We start from the raw sequence: 24628 nt of genomic DNA on the forward strand, positions 1-24628 counted from the left end.
TCATGCCAGAGTGGCATATTTTGGGGTGGCATAGTCTGCTACCCTTCCAACCTCTGCACAGTTGAATTCAAGAGTGGCGCAGGCTCCTTCTTTCTGGGTTCTGGGGCCATGAAACCCTCCAGTAGATCTTCTGTTTTTGGTTGGCAGATGAGGAAAGAGTATGTAAGGTCATGTGAGAGGTTTCTGGAGGCCATGCCTCGACGTGTTGTACATCACCTTCACTCACATGGCATTAGCTAGAACTCAGTCACATGGCCCCACAACTGCGGGGGCGGCTAGAAAATACCATCTTCCGGTGAACCCAGGAGGAAGCTGCAACAGGACTGGAGAGGGGAACACATGGCATTTTCTCTGCGGAGGCAGATTTTAGCCCAGACAGGTCTGGGTATGGATCCCTGCTCTGTCACTTTCTAATTGAACCACCTCCACAAGTCACTCAGCACCTACGTGCACATGTGATCCACTTTTATTTCCTTATGCACCCCAATATAAAATCAGAAGGATGGCTCGCGCATACTACTTCAGGGGCATTTGGGATGCAAGGAGTGATGAACAACAGGTTTCAGGAAAACTAAATGATTATTCTAGTTGGAAAGTGGAGGAATGAAACCCCTGGTCCCAAAACTTATCCTGGCCCTTTCTTTCTCTGATCCCGTTTCAACTGCAGATAACTACATGTCTCAGGGATCATCTGCTCGGAGCTCTTCCATGCCGTTCTCCACACCAAGAAGCGTTGTCAGTTTTCCTTCTGCTCCCACAATGTCCTGTGATGCACGATCCTAGGAACTCAGAAAGTCTGGTGGTTCCCTTTGCACAGGCTGTTTGTAAAATGAGTGACCAATCCTTACGAGTCCTGAGTAAGTTTGATTCCTTTCATGTTACTTTATTTGAACTGTCAATAGAGTCACTGTCTGAAGTAGAAGTTGTAGCAAATTTTGAATAGATTTCAAAATACACAAGTACTTGGGTACATGATATATGAATTATTGGAAAGATAAACCTAAAGCAATTCTAATCATTACCTTTATACCGTGCAAGGCATGTAGAATTCTTAGACTTGGACATGGCTTTGACATCAGAGTTTAGTAACCGTAGAGGATCCAGTCACGATAAATCCACTTTGAAACTTTTTGCTCGTGCTTTAGACATCATATCCAGAGGGGATGAAAAAGAAATGTTAAGCTTTGTGTTCTTGTTTATTTTATTTACTACAATAGGTTGTCTTTTTACAATTTTAAGCTAGTGTTCAAGGTCCAAACCTTGAAAGGAACAAAGAATATATACAGTGAAATATAAGCCACCTAGTTCCCCTCTCAGAAAGCAATTAGTTTCTTTTTTTAAAATATATTTTATTGATTTTTGACAGAGAGGAAGGGAGAGGGATAGAGAGTTAGAAACATTGTAGAGAGAGAAACATCCATCAGCTGCCTCCTGCACACCTCCTACTGGGGATGTGCCTGCCACCAAAGTACATGCCCTTGACCGGAATCGAACCTGGGACCTTTCAGTCCGCAGGCCGACCCTCTGTCCACCCAGCCAAACCGGTTAGGGCTGAATATAGTTTCTTGTGTAAACTTTGAAAGATATTATGCGTAAAAACATATAGAAATGAATTTTTTAGTGGCAGCATACCACTCACATACTTTGGCAACTTGGCTTTTCCCCATTTAACAGTATATTATGGAGAGCATTCTGCTGTTGAATCTGTAGCACTGCCTTATTCTATGTAATGTCTGAATAGATTGTATTGGGAGGATATACTATGAGTAGTTGTTTCTAAATTTTTGCTATCATAACAGTGCTAACATGCATTTCTTTGTACATTTGTAAATGTACAGAGTCAGGGAAAATTCCAGAAAGCAAAATTACTCGGTCTAATTGTATATGCATTTTAAATTTTGAGAGATTTTGCCAAATGACCCTCCACAGAAGTCTGGGCCACCAGGTAACCCAACTTCAAGTGGCCACCATCCACACTGTAGTCTAAGTAAAATGCACCCCTGGAGTTGGGCAAAGTAGCCGCCAGGACACAGGATGTATGTTTACCCTTCACAACGAACATGACAGCAGCAGCCCGTGAATTCATTTTTCTACAGTGTTATCAAACTTTTCTCATTGTGAAAAAAATAATCTCTTAATTTAATTTTCTCATTAAGAATGAGGTTGTGCTGGGTTTTTTTTCTTTTCTTTTTTTGGGGGGGTTTGTTTTATTAATCCTCACCTGAGGATATTTTTCCATTGACTTTTAGAGATAATGGAAGGGAGGGGGAGAGACAGAAAGAGAGAAACATCAATGTAAGATTGGTTGCCTCCCTCAAGAGCCCCAACTGGGGCTGGAGATCGAGTCTGCAACAGAAATATGTGCCTTTGACTGGAATCGAACCCAGGACCCTTCAGTCCTCAGGCAGACGCTCTACCCACTGAGCAAACAGGCTAGGGATTACTAGTTTACTTATATCTCATTTCATTTGTATATCATATCTGATAACTAGCAGTTCTTCCCTCTTACCCATTTTTCTATCTGTTGTTAGTTTTTATTTAGGAGGTTTCAAACTATTATGGCAGCTAATCCTTTATCAACAATATGAGTTACAAATTTTTTCTTTAGGTTATTAAAATTGTTTTTACTTTGTGGTATTTTTGCCATGTATAATTATTTTTAACATTCTTATGAAGCCTACTATATTAGCGTTTTCCTTTATGGTTTCTGAGTTTGGGTCATACTTCAAATAGAGTATCTCACTCGGAAACAAAGAAACAAAAACATTCCCATGCTCCAACTAGAATTTTTATTGTTTCATTTTTATGTTTAAATCTTTGATCCATATGGAGTTTATCTTGATTAAATTCTTTTCTGGATCAGTTTCCACTTGTCCCCAGACATTTATTGAATGATCTGTTTCATTGCCATTAATATGCAATGCCACTTTATCATATCTAACCTCTCATGTGCATTTGGATCCATTTAGGGACTTGTGCTACATTGATCTGCTTTTCATGCATTTGGGTCATACTGTTTTAATGGCATTAGCTTGATAATATATTGTAACGTTTGATAGGTTTATTTTCTGAGAATTGTCCTGTAAAGGTACAATAATCTAGACTGTAACCTCAGGAATATTAAAATATTGCTATTGATATAATTTTATATAAAAATATATCTGTATATACCAGGTGTGTATGAAGTCTGAAGACATAGATATTATTTTTTACAGATTGGAAATATCCTTGATGACATTGTATGTGTATATGTATTCACCTATGTATGTTCTCAGACTTTATAAATAACCTATAGAACTTTCAGTTTGACAGTCATGAAATCAATCAAGTAATCAAGCATAAATATGAACTATCAACACATTTCTTTGGAATCCCGAATTTGAGCTTTTAATTCCAATGATACTTAATCAGGGAAAATATTTTTTCTGTAATAAATGTTGTCCAGGATGATATCCTTAGAAAACATGTTTTATGGGTTTTGTAATCAGAAATGGAAAATATCTATTTCTCACATTAAAGAACCCAGTAGAAACTGAGGGAGTATTTTTTAGGGGGGCAGAGGAGTATATATTTATCATGACTGATTTTGCATCCCTCAGAGCAGTGTTGGGCATCTTTGCAAGAGTCTTCTCTCAGCACACTGGTCCAGATGCTTAAATCAGCCATCATTGCTCAAATGATTTATTCACTTGAAACACCTGAGAATAACTGCAATCTGAAACCTCTTCTAGAAATGATGAAAGAAGTGTATAAGGTAAGTGTGCATCTAAAGGAATGTATATACCATCTTACTAAATACAAATCTTGTAGTTCTCAGCCAATTGGAGTCTTGTTCTGTTATGTTTTTCACAACAGAAAGAGAATATTTTATTCAGCCTTAATAATTCAAAATTTTGCTTGTTTTGCTAATTGGATAGACTCTGGAGGAATATATTACATATTACATATAATATATTAGATGCACAAACACTAGTCAAATATGAGAGTGGTTTAGCATTTTCATTAGCGTGCACAGCATAATCTAGAAGTAACCAAGGTTAGGCTACTAACAATCTTAATATTGTTAGGGGACAGGAGAGGAGCCAGAGCATTTTCAATAAAACAAGAGAATTAAGTTGATATCATTCTATTAAAAATTAGGTAAAATAAGATGCTTTTACAAATAAATTGCTAAATGGCAATCTGAGCAAAGTTCACCATAAAATAACAATCTCAATAGGAGAAAATATTACATACAAGGGTTAATGCTTTTCAGAAGTACTATCATAGTACTACTAGAGGCCCGGTGCACGAAATTTGTGCATGGGGGGGGGAGGGGAGAGGGGGTGTCCCCTCAGCCCAGCCTGCACCCTCTCCAATCCGGGACCCCTTGGGGGATGTCCGACTGCCAGTCTAACCGGCAGTCTGGGGATGTACAACTGCCAGTCTGACTGGCAATCAGACATCTCTCTCACAATCCAGGACCACTGGCTCCTAACTGCTTACCTGCCTGCCTGCCTGCCTAATCACCCCTAACTGCCCCCCCTCCCCCCGCCGGCTTGGTTGCCCTTCCCTGACCCCCTCTGGCGGACTGGTCGCCCCTCACTGCCCACCTCTGCCAGCATGGTCACACCCAACTGCACCCCTGCCAGCCTGGTCGCCCACGCAGCCTGCTGCTCAGTCATTTGGTCGGCCCTCACTAACCCCCCTGCCTGGTTAGCTGCCCCACCCAGCCTGCTGCTCAGTCGTTTGGTCGGCCCTCACTAACCCCCCTGCTGGCCTGGTTGCCCCACACAGCCTGTTCGTCATCTGTTTGGTTGTTTCGGTTGTGACGGTCGCTTAGGCTTTTATATACAGTGGGGCCTTGACTTACGAGATTAATTCGTTCCGTGACGGAGCTCGTAACTCAAATTACTCGAATGTCAAATCAAAAAGTGAACGAGTGAGACACGTGATGCTGGGCTGATGTTGTGGCGTTCACTGTGACGTTCGCTGCGCCAACTAGCAGTGGGGTATCTGAAGCTGGCTCGTAACCCGAATTTTAGCACGCAACTCAAAGCAAAAAATCGGCTGAGAGACAGCTCGTATCTCGAAAAACTCTAGTCGGGACACTGGTAAGTCAAGGCCCCACTGTATATAGATTTCTAAAGTAGTATATTTCTTTTTTTCTCCAGCTTTATTGAGATATAATTGACATATAACATTGTGTGACTTTAAGGTGTGCAGTGTGTTGATTTGATACACGTTATATTTTACAAAATGATTAACACCATAGCTTTAGCTAACACCTCCATCACCTCATGTAGTAATTACTACTTGTTTATTGTGGTGATAACACTTAAGATCTACTTGTAACTTTCAAGAATATAACACAGTGCAGTTGACTATAATCACCATGCTGTACATTAGATCCACAGAACTTATTCATTTTATAGTTGGAAGATTGTACACTTTGATCAACATCTCCCCATTTCCCTCACCCCCAAGCCCCTGACAACCATCATTCTCCTTTCTGTTGCTATTAGTTCAGCTTTTTTAGCTCCCACATATAAGTGAATTCATACCGCATTTGTCTTTCTCTGTCTGCCTTATCCCACTTAGCATAATGTCCTCAAGGTCCATCAATATTGTCCCAAATGTAAAAATTTCCTTCTTTCTCATGGCTAAATAATATTTCATTATATATGTGACATGAGAAAGAAGTGTATAAGATAGATGAATGAATATCACATATTCTTTATTCATTCATCCATCCATGGATGCTTAGGTTGTTTCTTTCTTAGCCACCATAAACAAGAGCAATAAACATGGGGGTGCAGATAGTTTTTGAGAGAGTGATTTAGTTTCCCTTGGATATATACCCGGAAGTGGGATTACTGGATCATATGGTAGTTCTGTTTTCAATTTTTTGAGAAATGTCCATGCTGTTTCCATAGTGGCTGCACCCATTTACATTCCCACCAACAGAGCACAAGAGTCCCTTTTCTTCACATCTTCCCCAATACTTGTTATCTCTTGTCATTTTGATGGTAGCCATCCTAACAGGTGTGAAGTGTTATCTCCTTGTGGTTTGATTTCAATAGAAACATCTATTCAGTTCCTCTGCTCATTTTATTTTTTAAATATATTTTTATTGATTTCAGAGAGGAAGGGAGAGGGAGTGAGAGATAGAAACATCAATGATGAGAGAGAATCATTGATTGCTGCCTCCTGCACATCCCCTACTGGGGATTGAACCCACAACCAGGGTATGTGCCTTTGACTGGAATCAAACCCGAGTGCCTTCAGTCCGCACGCCGATGCTCTGTCCACTGAGCCAAACCAGCTAGGGCTCCTCTGCTCATTTTATTTTTTTACATTTTAAAAAATTTATCTTTATTGTTGAAAGCTTTAGAGATGTTCTCTCCCCACCCCCTTTGACCCTTTCTAGCGCGCACCCATCCCCTTCCTCAGGCCTTCACCACACTATTGTCTTTGTCCATTGCTTCTACTTATATGCATACATCTTTTTACTTTTTTTTTTTTAGGATCACAGTATATTTTATTTTACTTATTTATTTTTTTAATTCCTTATTGTTTAAAGTATTACATATAGTAGTACATATGTCTCCTTTTTTTCACACTGACCTCTCTCAGGCCACCCCCAGCCCCAGCACATGATGAATTCATGTTGGTTGATCTCTTACCACCCGCCCCCACCCTCCCTTGCCTTCCCTCTGAAGATTGATAGACTGTTTGATGCTTCTACATCTCTGGATCTATTTTTGTTCATCAGTTTATGTTCATTATAATCTACAAATGAGTGATTTTTTTTTCTCCAACTGGCTTATTTCACTTACATAATGCTCTCCAGGTCCACTCAGGCTGTTGCAAATGGTAAGAGTGCTTTCTTTTTTACAGCAGCGTAGTATTCCATTGTGTTGATGTACCACAGGTTTTTAATCCACTCATCTGCTAATGGGAACTTAAGCTGTTTCTAAATCTTGGCTATTGTATATTGTGCTGCGATGAACATGGTGCATATGTCCTTTCTGATTGGTGTTTTTGATTTCTTGGGATATATTCCTAGAAGTGGGATTACTGGGTCAAATGGGAGTCCCATTTTTAAATTTTTGAGGAAACTCTATACCGTTTTCCACAGTGGCTGCACCAATCTGCATTCCCACCAGCAGTGCACAAGGGTTCCTTTTTCTCCACATCCTCACCAGCACTTGTTGTTTGTTGATTTCTTGATGATAGCCATTCTGACAGGTGTGAAATGGTATCTCATTGTTATTTTGATTTGCATCTCTGGGATGATTAGTGACTTTGAGCATGTTTTCATATGATGCAGAAAAAGCATTTGACAAAATCCAACACCTTTTTTTGGTAAAAACTCTTAGCAAAATGGGAATAGAGGGATCATATCTCAGCATAATAAAAGCCTTATATTAAAAAACCTACATCCAACACCATAATCAATGGACAAAAACTAGAATCATTTTCCCTAAGAACAGTAACAAGACAGGGACGCTCACTCTCACCACTGCTAGTCAAAATAGTATTGGAAGTGCTAACCATGGCCATCAGACAAGAAGAAATAAAAGGTATCCAAATTGGAAAAGAAGAACTAAAACTGTCACTATTCGCAGATGACATGATATTGTACATTGAAAACCCTAGACTTCATAAAAACACTACTCAATTTAATAAATGAATTCGGCAATGTAGCAGGATACAAAATTAACACCAAGAAATCTATGGCCTTTTTATACACCAATAATGAATTCACAGAACGAGAAACAACAGAAACACTTCCATTTACCATCACACCAAAAAAGTTAAGATACCTAGGAATAAAGTTAACTAAGGAGACGAAAGACCTCTACTCAGATCACTACAGGATGTTGAAAAAAGATGATAGAGGAAGATATAAACAAATGGGAGAATATACCATATTCATGGACTGGTAGAATCAACATCATTAAAATGTCCATTCTACCCAAAGCAATCTATAGATTTAATGCAATCCCCATTAAAATACCAATGGCACATTTCATAGACCTAGAACAAAGTCTCCAAAAATTCACATGGAACAAAAAAAGACCCCAAATGGCTGCAGCAATCTTAAGAGAGAAGAAAAATGTTGGAGCAATCACAATACCAGATTTCAGGCTATATTACAAAGCCACTGTTTTCAAAACTGCCTGGTGCTGGCATAAGAACAGATATATAGACCATTGGAACAGAACAAAGAACCCAGAAATCATCCCAAGCCATTATGCTCAATATTTGACAAAGGAGTCAAGAGTATACAATGGAGTCAAAACAGTTTCTTCAATAAAATTGGACAGATACATGCAAAACAATGAAACTAGACCACCAACTTACACCATACACAAAAACAAACTCAAAGTGGATAAAGAACTTAAACGTAAGACAGGAAATCCTCTGTTCATTTTATAATCAGACTAGAGGCCCAGTGCACAAAAATTTGTGCACTCGGGTGGGGGGGGTTCCCTTAGCCCGGCCTGTGCCCTCTAGCACGCAGTCTGGGACCCCTTGGGGGATGACCACCTGCTGGCTCCCTGGGGGATTGGGCCTAAGCTGGCAGTCAGACATCCCTCTGGCAGACCAGGAGCCCTCGGGAGATGTCCACTTGCCAGCGGGGAGCAGGTCTAAGCTGCAGTCGGACATCCTTAGTGCTGCTGAGGAGGCGAGAGAGGCTCCCGCCACCACCACTGTACTGGCAGCTGTCAGCCTGGCTTGTGGCTGAGCAGAGCTCCCCCTGTGGGAGCACACTGACCACCAGGGGGCAGCTCCTGCATTGAGCGTCTGGCCCCTGGTGGTCATTGTGTGTCATAGTGACCAGTCATTCCCAGTCATTCAGCTGTTAGGGTCAATTTGCGTATTACCCTTTTATTATATAGGATAGAGGCCTGGTGCATGGGTGGGGGCTGGCTGGTTTTCCCTGAAGGGTGTCCCAGGTCAGGGTGGGGGTCCCGCTGGGGTGCCTGGCCAGCCTGGGTGAGGGGCTGAGGGCCATTTTCAGACTGGCCACACCCCCTTCAGGGTGGGGGTCCCCGCTGGAGTGCCTGGCCAGCCTGGGTGAGGGGCTGATGGCCTCTTGCAGGCTGGCCACAGCCCCTTCAGGGTGGGGTTCCCCACTGGGGTGCCTGGCCAGTCTGGGTGAAGGGCTGATGGCTGTTTGCAGGCTGGCCAAGCTCCCCAGCAGGGACTCTCACCCCATGAGGGTGTGGCCATCCTGGGTGAGGGGCTGATGGCTGTTTGCAGGCTGGTCTCGGCCCCCAGCCACCCAAGCTCCCAGTGGAGGCTGGCTGAAAGCAGGTGTCTGGGATTATTTATCTTCTATAATTGAAACTTTGTTGCTTTGAGTGGAGGCCACAGCCAGCCAGGGCAGGCAGGAAGCTTGGCTTCCTCCATCACCAGGGCAACCAAGCCTCCTGCTTGCTCCAGCTCCGTGGCTGCTGGCCGCCATCTTGGTTAGGTTAATTTGCATATAGTCACTCTGATTGGTGGGCATGGCTTCTGGGCGTGGCTTGTGAGTGTAGCAGAGGTATGATCAATTTGTATGTTTCTCTTTTATTAGATAAGATTGTTTTTTGCTCATTTTTATGAGTTCTGTATATATTTTAGATATTAATCTCTTCTCAGATATATGATTTGTAAATATTTTCTCCCATTGCATAGGTTGCCTTTTCATTTTGTTCACTGTTTGTTTTGCTGTGTAGAGGCTTTTTAGTTTGATGTAGTTCATTTATGTTGTTTGCTTTTGTTGCTTGTGTTTTTGGTCTTATATCCAAAAAATCATTGGCAAGACCAATGTCAAGGACCTTTTTCCTATGTTTCCTTCTAGGACTTTTATGGGTTTAGGTCTTATGTTTAAGTCTTTAATATATACTAGAGGCCCAGTGCACAAGAATTTGTGCAACAGAGGGTCCCTCAGCTCGACCTGTGCCCTCTCGCAGTCTGGGACCCCTCGGGGGATGACCACCTGCTGGCTTAGGCCCGCTCCCTGGGGGATTAGGCCTAAGCTGGTAGTCAGACATCCCTCTGGCAGCCCAGGAGCCCTCGGGGGATGTCCACTTGCCAGCGGGGAGCAGGTCTGAGCTGCAGTCGAACATCCATAGCACTGCTGAGGAGGCGGGAGAGGCTACCACCACCACCACTGTACTGGCAGCTGTCATCCTGGCTTGTGGCTGAGCAGAGCTCCCCCTGTGGGAGCGCACTGACCACCAGGGGGGAGCTCCTGCATTGAGTGTCTGGCCCCTGGTGGTCAGTGTGTCTCATAGTGACCAGTCATTCCCAGTCGTTCTGTTGTTAGGGTCAATATGCATATTACCCTTTTATTATATAGGATAGAGGCCTGGTGCATGGGCGGGGGCCGGCTGGTTTTCCCTGAAGGGTGTCCCAGGTCAGGGTGGGGCCCCGCTGGGGTGCCTGGCCAGCTTGGGTGAGGGGCTGATGGCTGTTTGCAGGCTGGTCAAGCCCCCCCCCCCCAGTGGGGACCCTCACCCCATGGAGGTTTGGCCAGCCTGGGTGAGGGGCTGATGGCTGTTTTCAGGCTGGCCACACCCCCTTTAGGGTGGGGGGGTTTCACACTGGGGTGCCTGGCCAGTCTGGGTGAGGGGCTGAGGGCCGTTTTCAGGCTGGCCAAGCCCCCCCGGCAACGGAAGCTCCCAGCCTCTCCTTTTTTTCTTTTCTTTTTTTATTCTGGGATTTATTTACCTTCTATAATTGAAACTTTGTAGCCTGGAGTGGAGGTCAGAGCCGGCCAGGGTGGGCGGGAGGGAAGCTTGGCTTCCTCCATTGTCAGGGGCAACCCAAGGCTCCAGCTCCGTGGCCACGGCCGGCTGAAAGCAGGTATCTGGGGTTTACTTATCTTCTATAATTGAAACTTTGTTGTTTTGAGTGGAGCTCAGAGCTGGCCATAGCAGGTGGGAAGCTTGGCTTCCTCCATCATTGGGGCAGCCAAGCCTCCTGCTTGCTCTAGCTCCGTGGCTGCCGGCCGCCATCTTGGTTGGGTTAATTTGCATATAGCCACTCTGATGGGCTGGTGGGTGTGGCTTAAGGCATAGTGAAGGTACAGTCAATTTGCATGTTTGTCTTTTATTAGTGTAGATGTGGATATGGATATGGATATAGATATAGATATAAATAAAACCCTAATATGCAAATAGACTGAATGGCGGAATAACCGCACAACCGGTCGCTATAACGTGCACTGACCACCAGGGGTTGCGCATGGAACATGGCAGGCATTGGCAGCAGGCGGCAGAGTGTGGAACATGATGGGTGTCAGCCATGGTGGGATGGTGGAGCAGGTGAGCGGGGCCAGTTGCTTTCATCAGGGCAAAACTCTAGTTGTTACTAAAAATTCTTTGCTCCCCTGTGCCGTGGTCTCACCCGGTGCTTGCACCTGCTACTGGTGCCAGCCCCACTCGCATCCGCTGTCAACATCCAGCGCTGGTCCCGATTGCTCGACACTGTCAGCGGGTGCGAGTGGCAGCTGCCAGCCCCGATCACCCCTCAGGTCTTCTCCACCTCCCCCTGCTCCTAAGGCGTGATTGGGGCAGCAGCTGCCGCTCTCACCTTCTGGTGGCGCTGGCCCCAATCGCTTCGTACAGTCAGTGGGTGGGAGGGGCTGGGTGGGGGCGCAGAGTATGGGCCGAGGCTCGCCCCAATGCCCACTGTAGTCTTGCGACCCACAGTTCCTTTCAAGATGCATGAATTTGTGCACTGGGCCCCTAGTGTGTGTGTATGTGTGTGCATATCTATATAATAAAGAGCCAGGGTCATAACCACTGAAGAATCGACCAGACCAGCATTGACTGCCTAAGGGGCTGCGGATCAGGCCCAGAGAGAGGCCTTCAGAGAGAGAGGCAGGGTCTGATCCATAGCCTCTGTGGCAGCTATTGATCAGAACTTGCCTCTCTCTCTCCTGGCCTGGCCAACAGCGCTCCTCCATTTCTCTACAGGCCTCCACCGGAGCTGCTGATCAGACCTGCCTTTCTGATCAGGCCCCGTTGATAGGCCCAGAGATGCTGTCCTTCCCTGCCGGCCTGGTTGCCCCCAACTGCCCTCCTCTGCCAGCCATCTTGTGTGTTGGAGTGATGGTCAATTTGCATATTACTCTTTTATTAGAAGATTTTTATCCATTGTTTTGGTTGAAGTTTGAAAAACAGCAACATTTCTAATATTATCATTTCTTCCAAAGTTATGAACTGCAAAGAACTTTAACTTTTTTAACTTTTTCATTTTTTATGTAAAGAACTTTTCCTCATCAATGAGGGCTCTTTGGCTCCCCTGAAAAATCATCCATATAAGAAGGCAGACTAATGCTTAATCCTTTTCCATGCATAGTAGTTGTACCAATTTATGTTACCACCAGCAATGCATGAAATGCCCCTTTACATTATAACCAATGCAGTGTTACTAAGCAGTGTTCCAATTTGATGGGTTAGCCATGATATTCCAATTTAATTTTCTTAAAAATTATGTTTTTGATTGTTTCAGAGAGAGGAAGGGAAAGGGAGAGAGAGAGAGAGAGAAACATCAATGATAAGAGAGAATCACTAATTGGCTGCCCCCTGCACGCCCCCCCCCCACCCCCCCCGGGGATCAAGCTTGCAACCCAGGCATGTGCCCTGACCAGGAATCAACCTCTTGGTTCATGGGTCAATGCTCAACCACTGAGCAACACCAGTCAGCTCAATTTAATTTTAATTTACATTTCTCATCTATATATATAAAAGCCTAAGTGACCGTTAAGACCGAATGACTGCAACAACGGGTCCACCAGTCACTATGACGTGCCCTGACCACCAGGGGGCAGATGCTCAACACAGGAGCTGCCCCCTGGTGGTCAGTGCACTCCCATAGCCAATCTCCCGCGGCCAGCCACTGGTCCCTCCCTGCGACCAGCCAACCTTCCATGGTCCCTCCCCCCAGCCGGCTGCCCCAATTGACCCCGATAGAGGCTGGCCAGCCAACCTGTGGTCCCTCCACCTATTGCTTCCCCCTGCTGGCAGGCCCCAATTGCCCTGGCCCTGATCAGCCTGGCCCCAATCGGGACTGGGCGAGATGGTCCTGATCGGCCCTGATCACCAGCCAGGCCTAAGTACCCTACCCATGCACGAATTCATGCACCCGTCCTCTAGTTATTATATAATGGCTGCAGCCTCACTTTCTTCAGCTAATAACCATTGTTTTCCTACTATGAGCAATACTGAAATGATCAAATAAATGCTCTTTTTCTCTCTATCCAGTTTTAGGGACTATACTAAGTTCTTAGTTGTTACTCTTTGGATTATCATATCTGTTTATGAGTCTTGGAGCTTGAGCCCTGGCCAGGTAGCTCAGTTGATTAGAGCATCATCTCGATAGTCCAAGATTGTGGGTTTGATCTCCGGTCGTGGCATACACAAGGAGCAGTCAATGAATGAATAAATAAGCAGAACAACAAATCAATGTTTCTCTCTCTCTCTCTCTCTCTCTCTCTCTCTCTCTCTCCCCCCACCCCATTCTATCTCTCTAAAATCAATAAATAACAATTTCTTTAAAAGTCTTGGAGCTTGATTTATAAGCCCCAACTGATATTCTTTTATTCCCAGTGAATTTATTCTGTCTTCCATTTATTCCCTTCCTTCCATTCTTTTTCTGAGAGTTGTATTATTCCCACAAAACACTTACATGGTATTTTGTCTCTCTTGTCACCATCAGCCTTATACTCTCAGTTATACTCACCACATGCCCAGACATTATGCTAAAGATTTTCCAAACATTTTTTGATCACTGAAGTTTGTTTTCTAGGCCATTCCTCAGGAAAGGTTCGTATCTATTTTCTATGATGTTTATAGAAAGACTATAAGAGCCCTAGCAGGTTTGGCTCAGTGAATTGATCCAAAAGGTCCCAGGATCAATTCTAGTCAAAGGCATGTATCTTGGTTGCAGGCTCCTCCCCAGCCCAGGAGGAAACCAATTGATGTGTTTCTCTCACATCGATGTTTCTCTCTGTCTTTCCCTCTCTCTTCTACTCTCCCTAAAATTCAAAGGAAAAATATCCTTGGGTGAGGATTAACAAAAGAAAAAAGAAAAAAACAAAGACTATAAGGCAGACTCCATCTCCCTACAAATATGGAGCTTCTTATTTTGTTTCTTTTTAAATATATATTTTTTAATATATTTTTATTGATTTCAGAGAAGAAGGGAGAGGGAGAGTCCTTCCACAGTTAAGGACTCTCCCTTTAGTTACTGTTATTAGTGTCTATCATCAGATTGACTTGGTCATCTCTTCTGTTTCCCAGCCACCTCTTGTTTTTTTGTTTTGTTTTTTCAATTTTCCTGACATTCCTGGTAATGGGAGAAAATAGATTAAATCTTTCCTTCCCTAACCTAACTTTCCCTTAAGTTCCCTTTAAGCAAATCTTTCTCTCTACATTATTTTCTTCTATAGAAATTTTCTGTCTAAACATACCCATTACTTTTGCTAATAATTCAAAGGAGATGTGCCATGTAAGTGAAAAGTCTGGGACATCACATGCACAAAAGGAGTCATTTCAGTAATAAAATATTTCCTTTTCATTCCCTATTAATTATAGAGCTTATATGACATTTTCCAATGGGCCATGCCTGATAAATCCATAAACACCACATCCTATATAATAAAAGTCTAATATGCAAATCCACCAAATGGCAGAAGGACAGGTTGGCAGGGGGCAGGGCGGGGCCGGTGAGAGGGCAGCACCAGGTCAGCCAAGACAGGTGTCAGCAGGCAGAGGAAGGAGACGGCGATAGGGGGTGGCAGTGACCAGCGGCGGTGGAGGGGCGATCGGGGGGCAGGGCCAGCTGCTTGATGGCCGGCGCTGTCCCCGATCGTCGTGCTGGTCGCCTCCCACAGAGGGAGGCCAGACTGCAGCTTAGGCATCCCCTGAGGGCTCCCGGACTAAGGGAGCAGGCTGGACTGAGGGACACTCCCCCCAAGTGCACAAATTTTCATGCACCAGTCCTCTAGTTTATTTATAATACTCAACCTAGAGGGACAAAGTACTTCCTGCTAAAAGCATTCCATAGTTAAGGACTCTCCCTTTAGTTACTGTTATTAGTGTCTGTCATCAGATTGACTTGGTCCCAGCCACCTCTTGTTTTTTTGTACCTCTTGTTTTTTTGTTTTTTTTTTCAATTTTCCTGACATTCCTGGTAATGGGAGAAAATAGATTAAATCTTTCCTTCCCTAACCTAACTTTCCCTTAAGTTCCCTTTAAGCAAATCTTTCTCTCTACATTATTTTCTTCTATAGAAATTTTCTGTCTAACCTGTCTGCTCTGTTAGTGAGGGCTGAGTGCATAGCGGACCCAGGCAAGTTATATACTATGAAGGGTTGGGAAATGTTTGAGGACAAGAAAATTCTTAGTTGTAGTTGTCATGGGTGAAATCACAAAGCAGGTTCCACAATCCTGTCCTCCAGAGGAGAGATGATGGACTTAGTCAAAATTGTAAGCTCCCAACTAGATTATCAATCCAAATGCACAAATGTAGAAATGGGAAACCAATACATGGAGAGCGGGAGTAGAGAGACTGGAAAATAAGATACACAGGTTTCAAGTCCAATTCTTGGGAAGGCGAGAGAAGCCTGGGCCAGCAGCAAGACGCATACACCTTTCCCTGCTATAGTCAGTGCAGGGTATTGCTGGCCACTCCCTGTCACTCAGAGCCACGGGACATGTAGCTTAGCAGTCAGTATTCCTGAAGTGTCTGCAGATTCCAAGGCCACAGGAGGAGATGACCCACCACCAGAAAGGACTAGAAATAGCACTTGTTCCATCTCCCTACAAATATGGAGCTTCTTATTTTGTTTCTTTTTAAATATATATTTTTAATATATTTTTATTGATTTCAGAGAAGAAGGGAGAGGGAGAGAGAGAGAGAAACATCGATGATGGCTGCTTCCTGCACACCCCCTACTAGGGATCGAGCCCACAACCCGAGCATGTGCCCTTGACGGGAATTGAACCTGGGACTTTTCAGTCCGCAGGCCGACGCTCTAGCCACTGAGCCAAGCCAGCTAGGGCTGTGGAGCTTCTTTACAACAAAGATCTTAGGGAAAAACCAGAAGAATCTAGTGGAATCACATGTAATTTCTCAGTATACAGTGGTAGCAGAGATCTGGGACAGGGCTTTCCCAAGCCCTGAGTCATATGCATGCACTTCTCTGAGTAGCTTATAGAGTGCTAATATGGGCAACCACACGGTCTGGAAACCTGGACTAGGATAGTTATTATCCACCTGTCTTGCTGTCACAATAGTGGCATTGGTTTATGAGTCCTAAATATTCTTTTATTGTCCTTGTGATATAGCAGAAGTCCTACAGGAAGGTTAAAGGTCAAAGCAAGGATAGTAATTCCAACACTAGATTTCTAATCCCAGGGAGTTGTGCAGAAACAAGAGCAGGGAGCTGAAATGGTGAGGGCATGTTGAGAATTTAGAAAAGCTTAATGGAAGTACTATGTAGGGTAACAGAGAACAATTTTCTCTGAGCAAGTCTTTCCTCTAGTCTGTTTCCTACATCTCACATTTTCCCTCGGCTTCTAAGCTGCCCTTATATTCTTGAGGATTATTGTGCTAACACTCTTCTTCTTAAAAAGTGGGAGAATGTCTCTGCATGGTGAACACCACTATTGCTTCTAAGGATCATGTTTACTAAAATAAGTGATCAGAGATAGCTTTTAATTACTTAGCTGTACATCCACGATGATTAATCCTCTGTACAAAATTCCTAGATACCACAGTTTCACAGATTCTACCACCTTTTTATCTTCCATAGTGTACATATGATGCTCTTTTCTTAAATAATTACAATATGACCATATATGGCAATAGTAGGCATAATTGTATGTTAGACAAAATGGGTTTATCTGAAATGTTAAATATTTCCTAATATTGCTGTGAAGATTCCTAAAATATTTCTTTTTCCAGGGGTCACAAATTACACATATGTTTTCACCCCAATTTTTACTTCAAGTCAGACGAAGTCACCTAGTTGATGATGCTCTGCGTCAATTAGACCAAGCTGCAGTCACTGACCTTCGGAAAGAATTGGCGGTACGGTAAAAAGTCTCATTGGACATTTTACTACTGTGGGAGAGAAGCAGTTATTTAATGTAGCAAAGGAAGAGCCTGCATTTGCAACTATACTTATCAGCCTTATGATTTCCAGAATTCCTTGCTTACCCTTCAGAGAAAAGCAATGGGACATTTCATTGAACATTGGGATTATAAATTAACTAGTTACCTATGGCTATAATGAACCATCCCAAAGCTTAATGACTGAAAATAACAATACTTTATCTGCAGTTCAGTAGAAGATCTCCTGATTTAGGGTGAACTTATCTGGGCGGCTTTGCAGATTCTGTATGCACCTGTTGACATGTTTGGGAGTTGGCTAGGGATGGACTGAGCTAGGCTAGGCCTGGCTGAGGAAGTTTGGCTCTGCTTCCTGCTTTTCATCTTCTTCCTGGGACCAGCAAGATGTTCTTCTCACAACAGTGCCAGAGGTACAAAATAACAAGCCCAGTCACACAACAGACATTGCTTTAGTCAAAGCAAGTCCCATGGCTGAACCCACATCAAGAGCTGGTGAAATATACTCAGCCTCTTTAAAGGGCGGAACTGCAAAGTCACATGCAAAAGACTTGGTTCAAGGAGGGGCGAAGAATTGGGGCTGTCAGTGCAATCCACAAGCAGCAGGTGGAGCAGACACTTTTCCTACATTCTGGCTCTACTTTTAGCTATAGAACTTCCACTACTATATTGGTTCTAACTATCCTTCACTTCACCCTTTGTGGGCACCTGTAGGAATTTTATTGTGTGGTACCTCAGATTATTAGCCTTATTGAGGCTATAAAATAATGACGACAACTCTAGATTTGAGCTGGAGTCCGTTCAGAAAGGAGTAGATTTTCTCGGTATCAGCCATGAGGGGAAGATTTGGGTTCTCAGAGAAGAAACCAGAACCTGGAGGGTTAGACTCACACAGGAGAGGGATATTTCTCCCCATGGGACTCCAATGGGAAACAAAATATTTTATAAGCCAGACTTTCTAGTTGTATGTCTCCCTCTGTACCTACTCTCCTTTAAATCTTGATTATGAGGAAATGAACTGAAAATGATTCTGCTACAGGAGATGACAAAGAGGTAAGAAGGTAAGAGAGATCTGATAAAAATATAGACCCTGAGCAAGGCAAGGCTGTCAAGGCCCATTATGAGTGTGTCCTGACCACGACAGAGGCAGACTTGCTAGGGTCAACACTCAACCACTGAGAAATGAGAAAATCGGAAGTAAGCTTAATTCTTTATTGGGATATCCAGATGGAATGAGAGGCAGGCCCTTGGAGAGGACCGTCTAGGGCCAAGGAATCAGTTGACCAAAGTGGCAATAGATAAGATCTTCCAGGCAAAAAGAGAACACTTAGTCAAGCTTAGTGATGCTTGTATTAGAAAGATAAAAAGAAATTATCCAGGAAAGGAAGTAGAGAGGGAGTCATCAGAGAGGAAAGCTGGGAGTGCACTCGGCCACAAAGTCCAAAACTGGACTTTAGAAAAGAGGGACTAGTTCATATTGATCTCCCACACAAGGGATATGGGCAGTTAGGTCTCATGGTTCTTGGAAAGATGCCAGGCCCAGGCTGGCTGGAAGGGCTGTTTATCAAAAGTCCTAAAGAGGGGAGAGGTAGGAGAAATTAAATAGTTGTTGATTGGGCCAAAGCTGTAAAGTCTGAATGATGCAATGAAGACAGATAACAAGATAGAAGAATCAGGGGATTTAGTGGCCCAGAGGATTAAAGCACATCAAAATTTGGTTTAAGACGCTGGTCAACATAATTGGTGAATGCTAAGTCTTGCTAGCATCCCCTTCACTTGGTTCATGGCAGTGTAAAAGCCCCATGCACACAGTATACAATAATCGGATAATAAAAAGGTTCATGGCAGCTGCTGCTCAGGAGCAAATTGAGGGAGAACAGATTGCAGTGAAGTAAGAGATGTGGGATTCTGGGAATTCTGGTGACTGCAGGAGGTTTGAAACTTTTCTACAAAAGGTCAAGGCATTATATTTTAACTGGGAGTGTTCTCTTTCCTCAGATTGAATTTATTAACGAAATTTGTTCTGTGGGTTATGGGGTAAAGTCCGAGTTCTTCTACTTCATATTTGATGAGATGACCAAGACAGAATATGGAATGTTCATGTATCCTGAAGAGGGTTCCTACATGTGGTTTCCTATCAGTGTAAGTCTTTTATTTATTTTCTTTTTTTTTCAGAACAGAAAAATTATGCCCTCTATTACAACATGAGAACCATACATAATCATGTAAAATTAGGTCCTGGACAGTGGGGCTGAGTTGATTGGAGTATCATCCATGCACTGGAAAGTCATGGATTTGATTCCCAGTCAGGGGCCATACCTAGGTTGTGGGTGCCAGCCAAGTTGAGGCATGGTCAGGCATGTATGGGAGGCAACTAACCCAATCCATGTTATCTCTTTCACATTGATGTCTCCCCCTCCTTTTCTCCCTCTCTAAAATCAATTTTTAAAAATGACACTATTTTAAGTAAATAAATAATGTAAAATTAGGTCATATAGAGCCTTGCTACTCAAAATATGGTCCACAGAGCAGCCGCTCCAACAACACCTGTGAAAAGCAGAATCTCAGGCCTGTGTATTTCATAAGATCGTCAAGTAATTCATACGCACTTTATATTTTTAAACAGCTTTAATGAAGTACACTTGAGATACAATAAACAGCACATAGATTTTTTCAATTTGATAAGTTTTGATAACTCTCACCATCATCAAGATAATGAAAATAGCCTGGCCAACATGGCTTAGTGGTTGAGTGTTGACCTATGAACCAGGAGGTCACAGTTCGATTCCCAGTCAGGGCACATGTCCAGGTTGCAAACTCGAACCCCACTGTGGGGCGTGCAGGAGGCAGCAGATCAATGATTCTCTCTCATCATTGATGTTTCTATCTCTCTCTCCCTCTCCCTCCCTCTCTGAAATCAATAAAAATATATTTTTTAAAAAGATAATGAACCTACACATCATCCCCCAAAGTTTTCTCGTAACCCTTTCGAGCCCTACTCCTCCCCTGCTGCTATGCCTCTGGTGCCCCCTATCCCATGCCCAGGCAACAACTGTCACTATAGAGTACTTTGAATTTCCTAAAATTTTACAGAAATGGAATCATAAGTAGTCTTGGTGTCTGTCCTCTTTCACTCAGCATAATTATGTTGAGAGTCACGCATGCTGTTGAATGTAACCAAAGCTCATTCCCTTTTGTTGAGTAGTATTCCATTGTATGGATGTACTACATGTTGCTTATCTACTCACTTCTGATGGATATTTGTGTGGTTTCCTAGATTTTGAGATGCAGTAATCTAGAATGTTTCTATAAGAAGAGATATTATTAATATAATCCTAGAGATAATTGCTAATTCTAATAAGGCAGTTCATTTCTGCAATGATTATACTTTTACAAGGATCCTCAAAATGTAAACATATCTTAAAATAACAAAAAACCTGTCTTCATTTCTCTATTAGAAACACAGAGAAAATAATTCTAAAAAGAATCATGTTGAGCCTCAATTTATGGATCCCCTTTCTGATAAATTTCCCAAGTGTTCTTTCCATAGTAGAAGTTTGGGACCCAGGGGACAGGGAAAAGGAAAAGAAAGATGAGTGGGTGTGCAAAAGTACTGAGAAGTGATCTGTATCTTTTTGAGAAAGAATGAACTTCTAGAAAATAGAAATGGCGAAGGTGTACAAATGGTAGGATTTTTATGGGTCAAACAACAAGCATTTATTGACTATTTCGTGAGATTCCATATTGTATTAAATATTGTGAGTGATTCAAATTAGTACACAACACAATCCTTTTCCTCTTTTGGTATTTGTAGATAGAGTGATAAGAATAAAACACCATGAACTTTAGCAATTGTTTCTAAATTTTGGATTGCTGACTTTATGTGTAATAGTTGTTGAGCACGGAAGCGTAGGGAAGGATACACTGATGTAGAATTGGAAGCCCAGAGTTGTAATCTCGATGATGGTGGGTGAGTCTTTTAGCTTCTCTGAGTTTTCGGTTTCCTCACCTATAAAATGGCTGTCATAATTTCTGCTCTGCCTGCTTTACAGGACTGTTGTGAGAATAAAACAAGATAAGGCATATATCCAAGTGTGAAAGCGCCAGGAAAACTCTAGGGCACTATCCAAATTTTAGGGATTCTTTATTAGAGAGAAAGTTATCAAGGGGTACTAAAGTAATTGGAGAAAGTGTAATGGAAAAGTGGAGACGTGAGGTTGATGTTGAAGGATCGGGACAAAATAGATCAAAGAGATGCAAGCAAGGGATGTAAGTTGACCCTTGAACAACCTGGGGTTTAGGGGTGCTGATCCCTTTCTTCCACACACAATGGAAAGTCTGTGTTTAACTTTGACTCTCCAAACATAACTAATAGCATAATGCTGATCCCTTACATCAACTCCGTGAGGTATTTAGTTTGTCCCCATTTTACAGATCAATAAACAGGTTCAGAGAGATTAAATAAGCTACAGACATCCAACTAGCAAGCGACTAAGCGGGAATATGGATTTGGGACTAGACAAAGCCATTACTCTCTTTTTTAATAATATATTTTTTATTGATTTCAGAGAGGAAGGGAGAGGGATAGAGAGATAGAAACATCAATGATGAAAGAGAATCATTGATCAGCTGCCTCCTTTATGCCTCCTACTGGGGATGGAGCCTGAAACCCAGGCATGTGCCCTGACCAAGAATCGAACTATGACCTTCTGGTTCATAGGTGGACACTCAACCACTGAGCAACACCAGCCAGGCCAAACCCCTTACTCTTAAGCATTGTGTTATACTGATGGATAAAAAACAAACAAAAGTCTGATTCATGTATGGCTCCGTGAAGGGACTAAATCAACTAGGACCAGGGGACCCATTACAGATACAGGAAATAAAAACTGAACAGGTGAGAGGAGGCCACCTTTGGAGTATACTTATATTTTTAACTCATTTTCAAAAATCAAAGACATTTTAACATTTATCCTCACAATTACTCTAAGAAGAAATTGGACAAGTAGATGGTGGCCCAGAGTCATGCACCTTTAAAAGATTAGCAGGTTAGTGATCTCTTGGTTGGACTGCAGTGATAGTCTGCCCAGATGTGGCCAGTGCAGAGAGGAGAGTGAAGCCAATATCATCAGGACGCTTTCCTTCCTTCCACTCACCTTCCCTGACCCGTATGCTGGTCCCTGTAAGGACACCTTGGTTGAGAGTTATATTGCCGAAGGGACACCACTTGTCTGACACAGACCTGGCATGCCTGATGCCTGCTCAAAGTGTAGATAAAGTACACTCTTTCTTCCACAGTGTTGTTTTTCTACATGAATCTGAAGGCAAAGCCTGTAAAATTAAATATTGAAAACCTTAGTTTATAAGGCTATCTGAGCGTATTTTTTAATATTCTAAATATGCTGTTACGAACAAAAAGTACATTCATTTATTTAATCTTGTGAACTCTTAATTTGTATTTTAATTTATGGAAGAATTTTGAACTGTAATACAGCCAGAGTAAGAACCTCAAATTTTTATTTTCTTGAAGCCATTTTGTTTCTAATTTGTGACTCTTAGAAAAGGGAACCAAAAACATTTTTTTGCTAATCTAATTTCCCAGTGATTATTGATTATTTATAATACATTATGGCTGGGTGTTTGTTTTTTCCTTCTTCCTTTCTAGCCTAAAATTGAGAAGCAGAGATATTTTCTCTTTGGGATGCTGTGTGGACTCTCCCTGTACCATTTAAATGTTGCCGATATTCCTTTCCCACTGGCTCTGTTTAAGAAACTTCTGGACCAAAAGCCATCATTGGAAGATTTAAAAGAACTCAGTCCCCTTTTGGGAAAGTAAGTAAATGTTTTTCCAGGACTTTATCTAGTAAGTCTTAGTTGTCTCGGCATAAATGATGTTCCACACAGAGACACAGACACACAAAAGGCCTTCAGTTTCAATAAATGTATGCTCTTTAGATGAATTTGAATTTTAGCATGACTTACAGTCAAGTAAACCTTCAAAAATGGAAAAGGCCAAATGTTTCTCTAATTATTGACCAGTACAATAAACAATGCCTGGTGTCTTCAGTTTATCCGGATGGAAACAGTTGCTTTAGACGGTACACAGTATTCTTAATGCGAATCATACCTACTATATTTATTTTGAATAAATTGTATTTAATCATATCACTTTATTTAAATAAATCAGCATGTCATCAACTTTATTTTTAAGGGTTGAAAAATGCTTGTTCTAAGTTAAAAGGCAAACTATATCCTGTGAGGAAAATACTGGCAACATATAATAGACAAAGGATTAGTACAGTATCTCTGATGTATATATATGCAGAGGTGTGCAAAAGTAGGTTAAATTACCAGCCATCATTATCTAAAAGATAAATCATAAGTAAGGATACAAAATAATAACAGTAAGACAATAATTAATAAATATTTCACGTACTTACAACTGTAAACCTACTTTTGCCAACCCCGGTACTGTATATGTCATCACACATATGTATATATATGGTTAATCAAGAAATGAAAATATGCTCAACCTTACTAGTAATTGAGGAAATACAAATGAAATGTCCTTTTTTGCTTTATAGATTGACAACTATCAAAAGGTTTTTCATAAAATACAGAGTTGACAGCCAGATTGGGGAAAAGGATTTTCCCCTCATGTACTGTTAGTGGAAGAACACACTGGCTAGATTTATATTGTATGCCCTGTATTGCCAATGTAGAGGAGGGGTTGAGAAACGCCTGGCATTTTTGTCTGGAGAATCCTTAATTGTGGAAGGCTGTCCTGGGTGTTGTAGGATGTTGAGCTGCATATGGGCTTACTTAACCCACTAGATGTCAGTAGCAACCCTCCTCTAATTGCTTTTTGGTTTTGTTTTGTAACCCTCCTCTAATTATGACAACCAAACATGTCTCCAGATTTTTCCAAATATCCACTGGGGGTGCAAAATCACCCTGGTTGAGAATCACTGGTCTAGAGGAAGGGACTTTTTATTGTAATTTCTACCAAGACACAGCAGTGTTTGTGTTAGCAGTGGTTCAAGCAATCAAATCTGTAAATAGAGGTTAACTCTAGAAAGAGAGAGTGGGATGGTGCAGGAGAGGAAATTTACATGGCATTTTATACATTTCTGTAGTGCCCCCAATTATTCCATTGAACATTTATTACTTCTGAAATGTTTTAAGACCAATAAATAAAAATTTTAAACCAAAATTTTCATTAGGAATTTGCAAGAAGTTCTAAATTATGAGGCTGATGACATTGGAGAAGCACTTTGCATATATTTTTCTGTGAGTACTGTCAACCCATGGTTATTGGCACCAATTCAGTGCCAACAGGAATTCCCAATTTGGTGTGCAATGAAGGAAACTATTCAGTGCAAATCAGCTCAATTGATATAGCACAGCTGTGAAAACAGCATGGCTTTGAGGCAGCCCTGGAGCCAGGCCCCTCTCTGCTAGACAGCTCTGCTCTGCTCTCCTCTCCTCACTCCTGTGCTCTGCTCTAGTC

General features: G+C 42.3%; 1 protein-coding gene across 1 annotated transcript in view; it reads left to right on the forward strand.

Annotated features, from left to right (window-relative positions):
- Positions 1-24628, forward strand: part of LOC102441480 (E3 ISG15--protein ligase HERC5-like) — a 50141-nt gene that overhangs the window by 19219 nt on the left and 6294 nt on the right. The window contains exons 11-16 of the mRNA XM_023750403.1: positions 668-857; positions 3600-3754; positions 16954-17079; positions 19117-19260; positions 22784-22950; positions 24342-24408. Of these exons, the coding sequence (XP_023606171.1) occupies positions 668-857; positions 3600-3754; positions 16954-17079; positions 19117-19260; positions 22784-22950; positions 24342-24408 (849 nt within the window). The remainder of the gene's footprint in view (positions 1-667; positions 858-3599; positions 3755-16953; positions 17080-19116; positions 19261-22783; positions 22951-24341; positions 24409-24628) is intronic.

The sequence above is a fragment of the Myotis lucifugus genome, unplaced genomic scaffold (genome assembly GCF_000147115.1).
Source record: "Myotis lucifugus unplaced genomic scaffold, Myoluc2.0 scaffold_12, whole genome shotgun sequence".
Taxonomy (NCBI): domain Eukaryota; kingdom Metazoa; phylum Chordata; class Mammalia; order Chiroptera; family Vespertilionidae; genus Myotis; species Myotis lucifugus.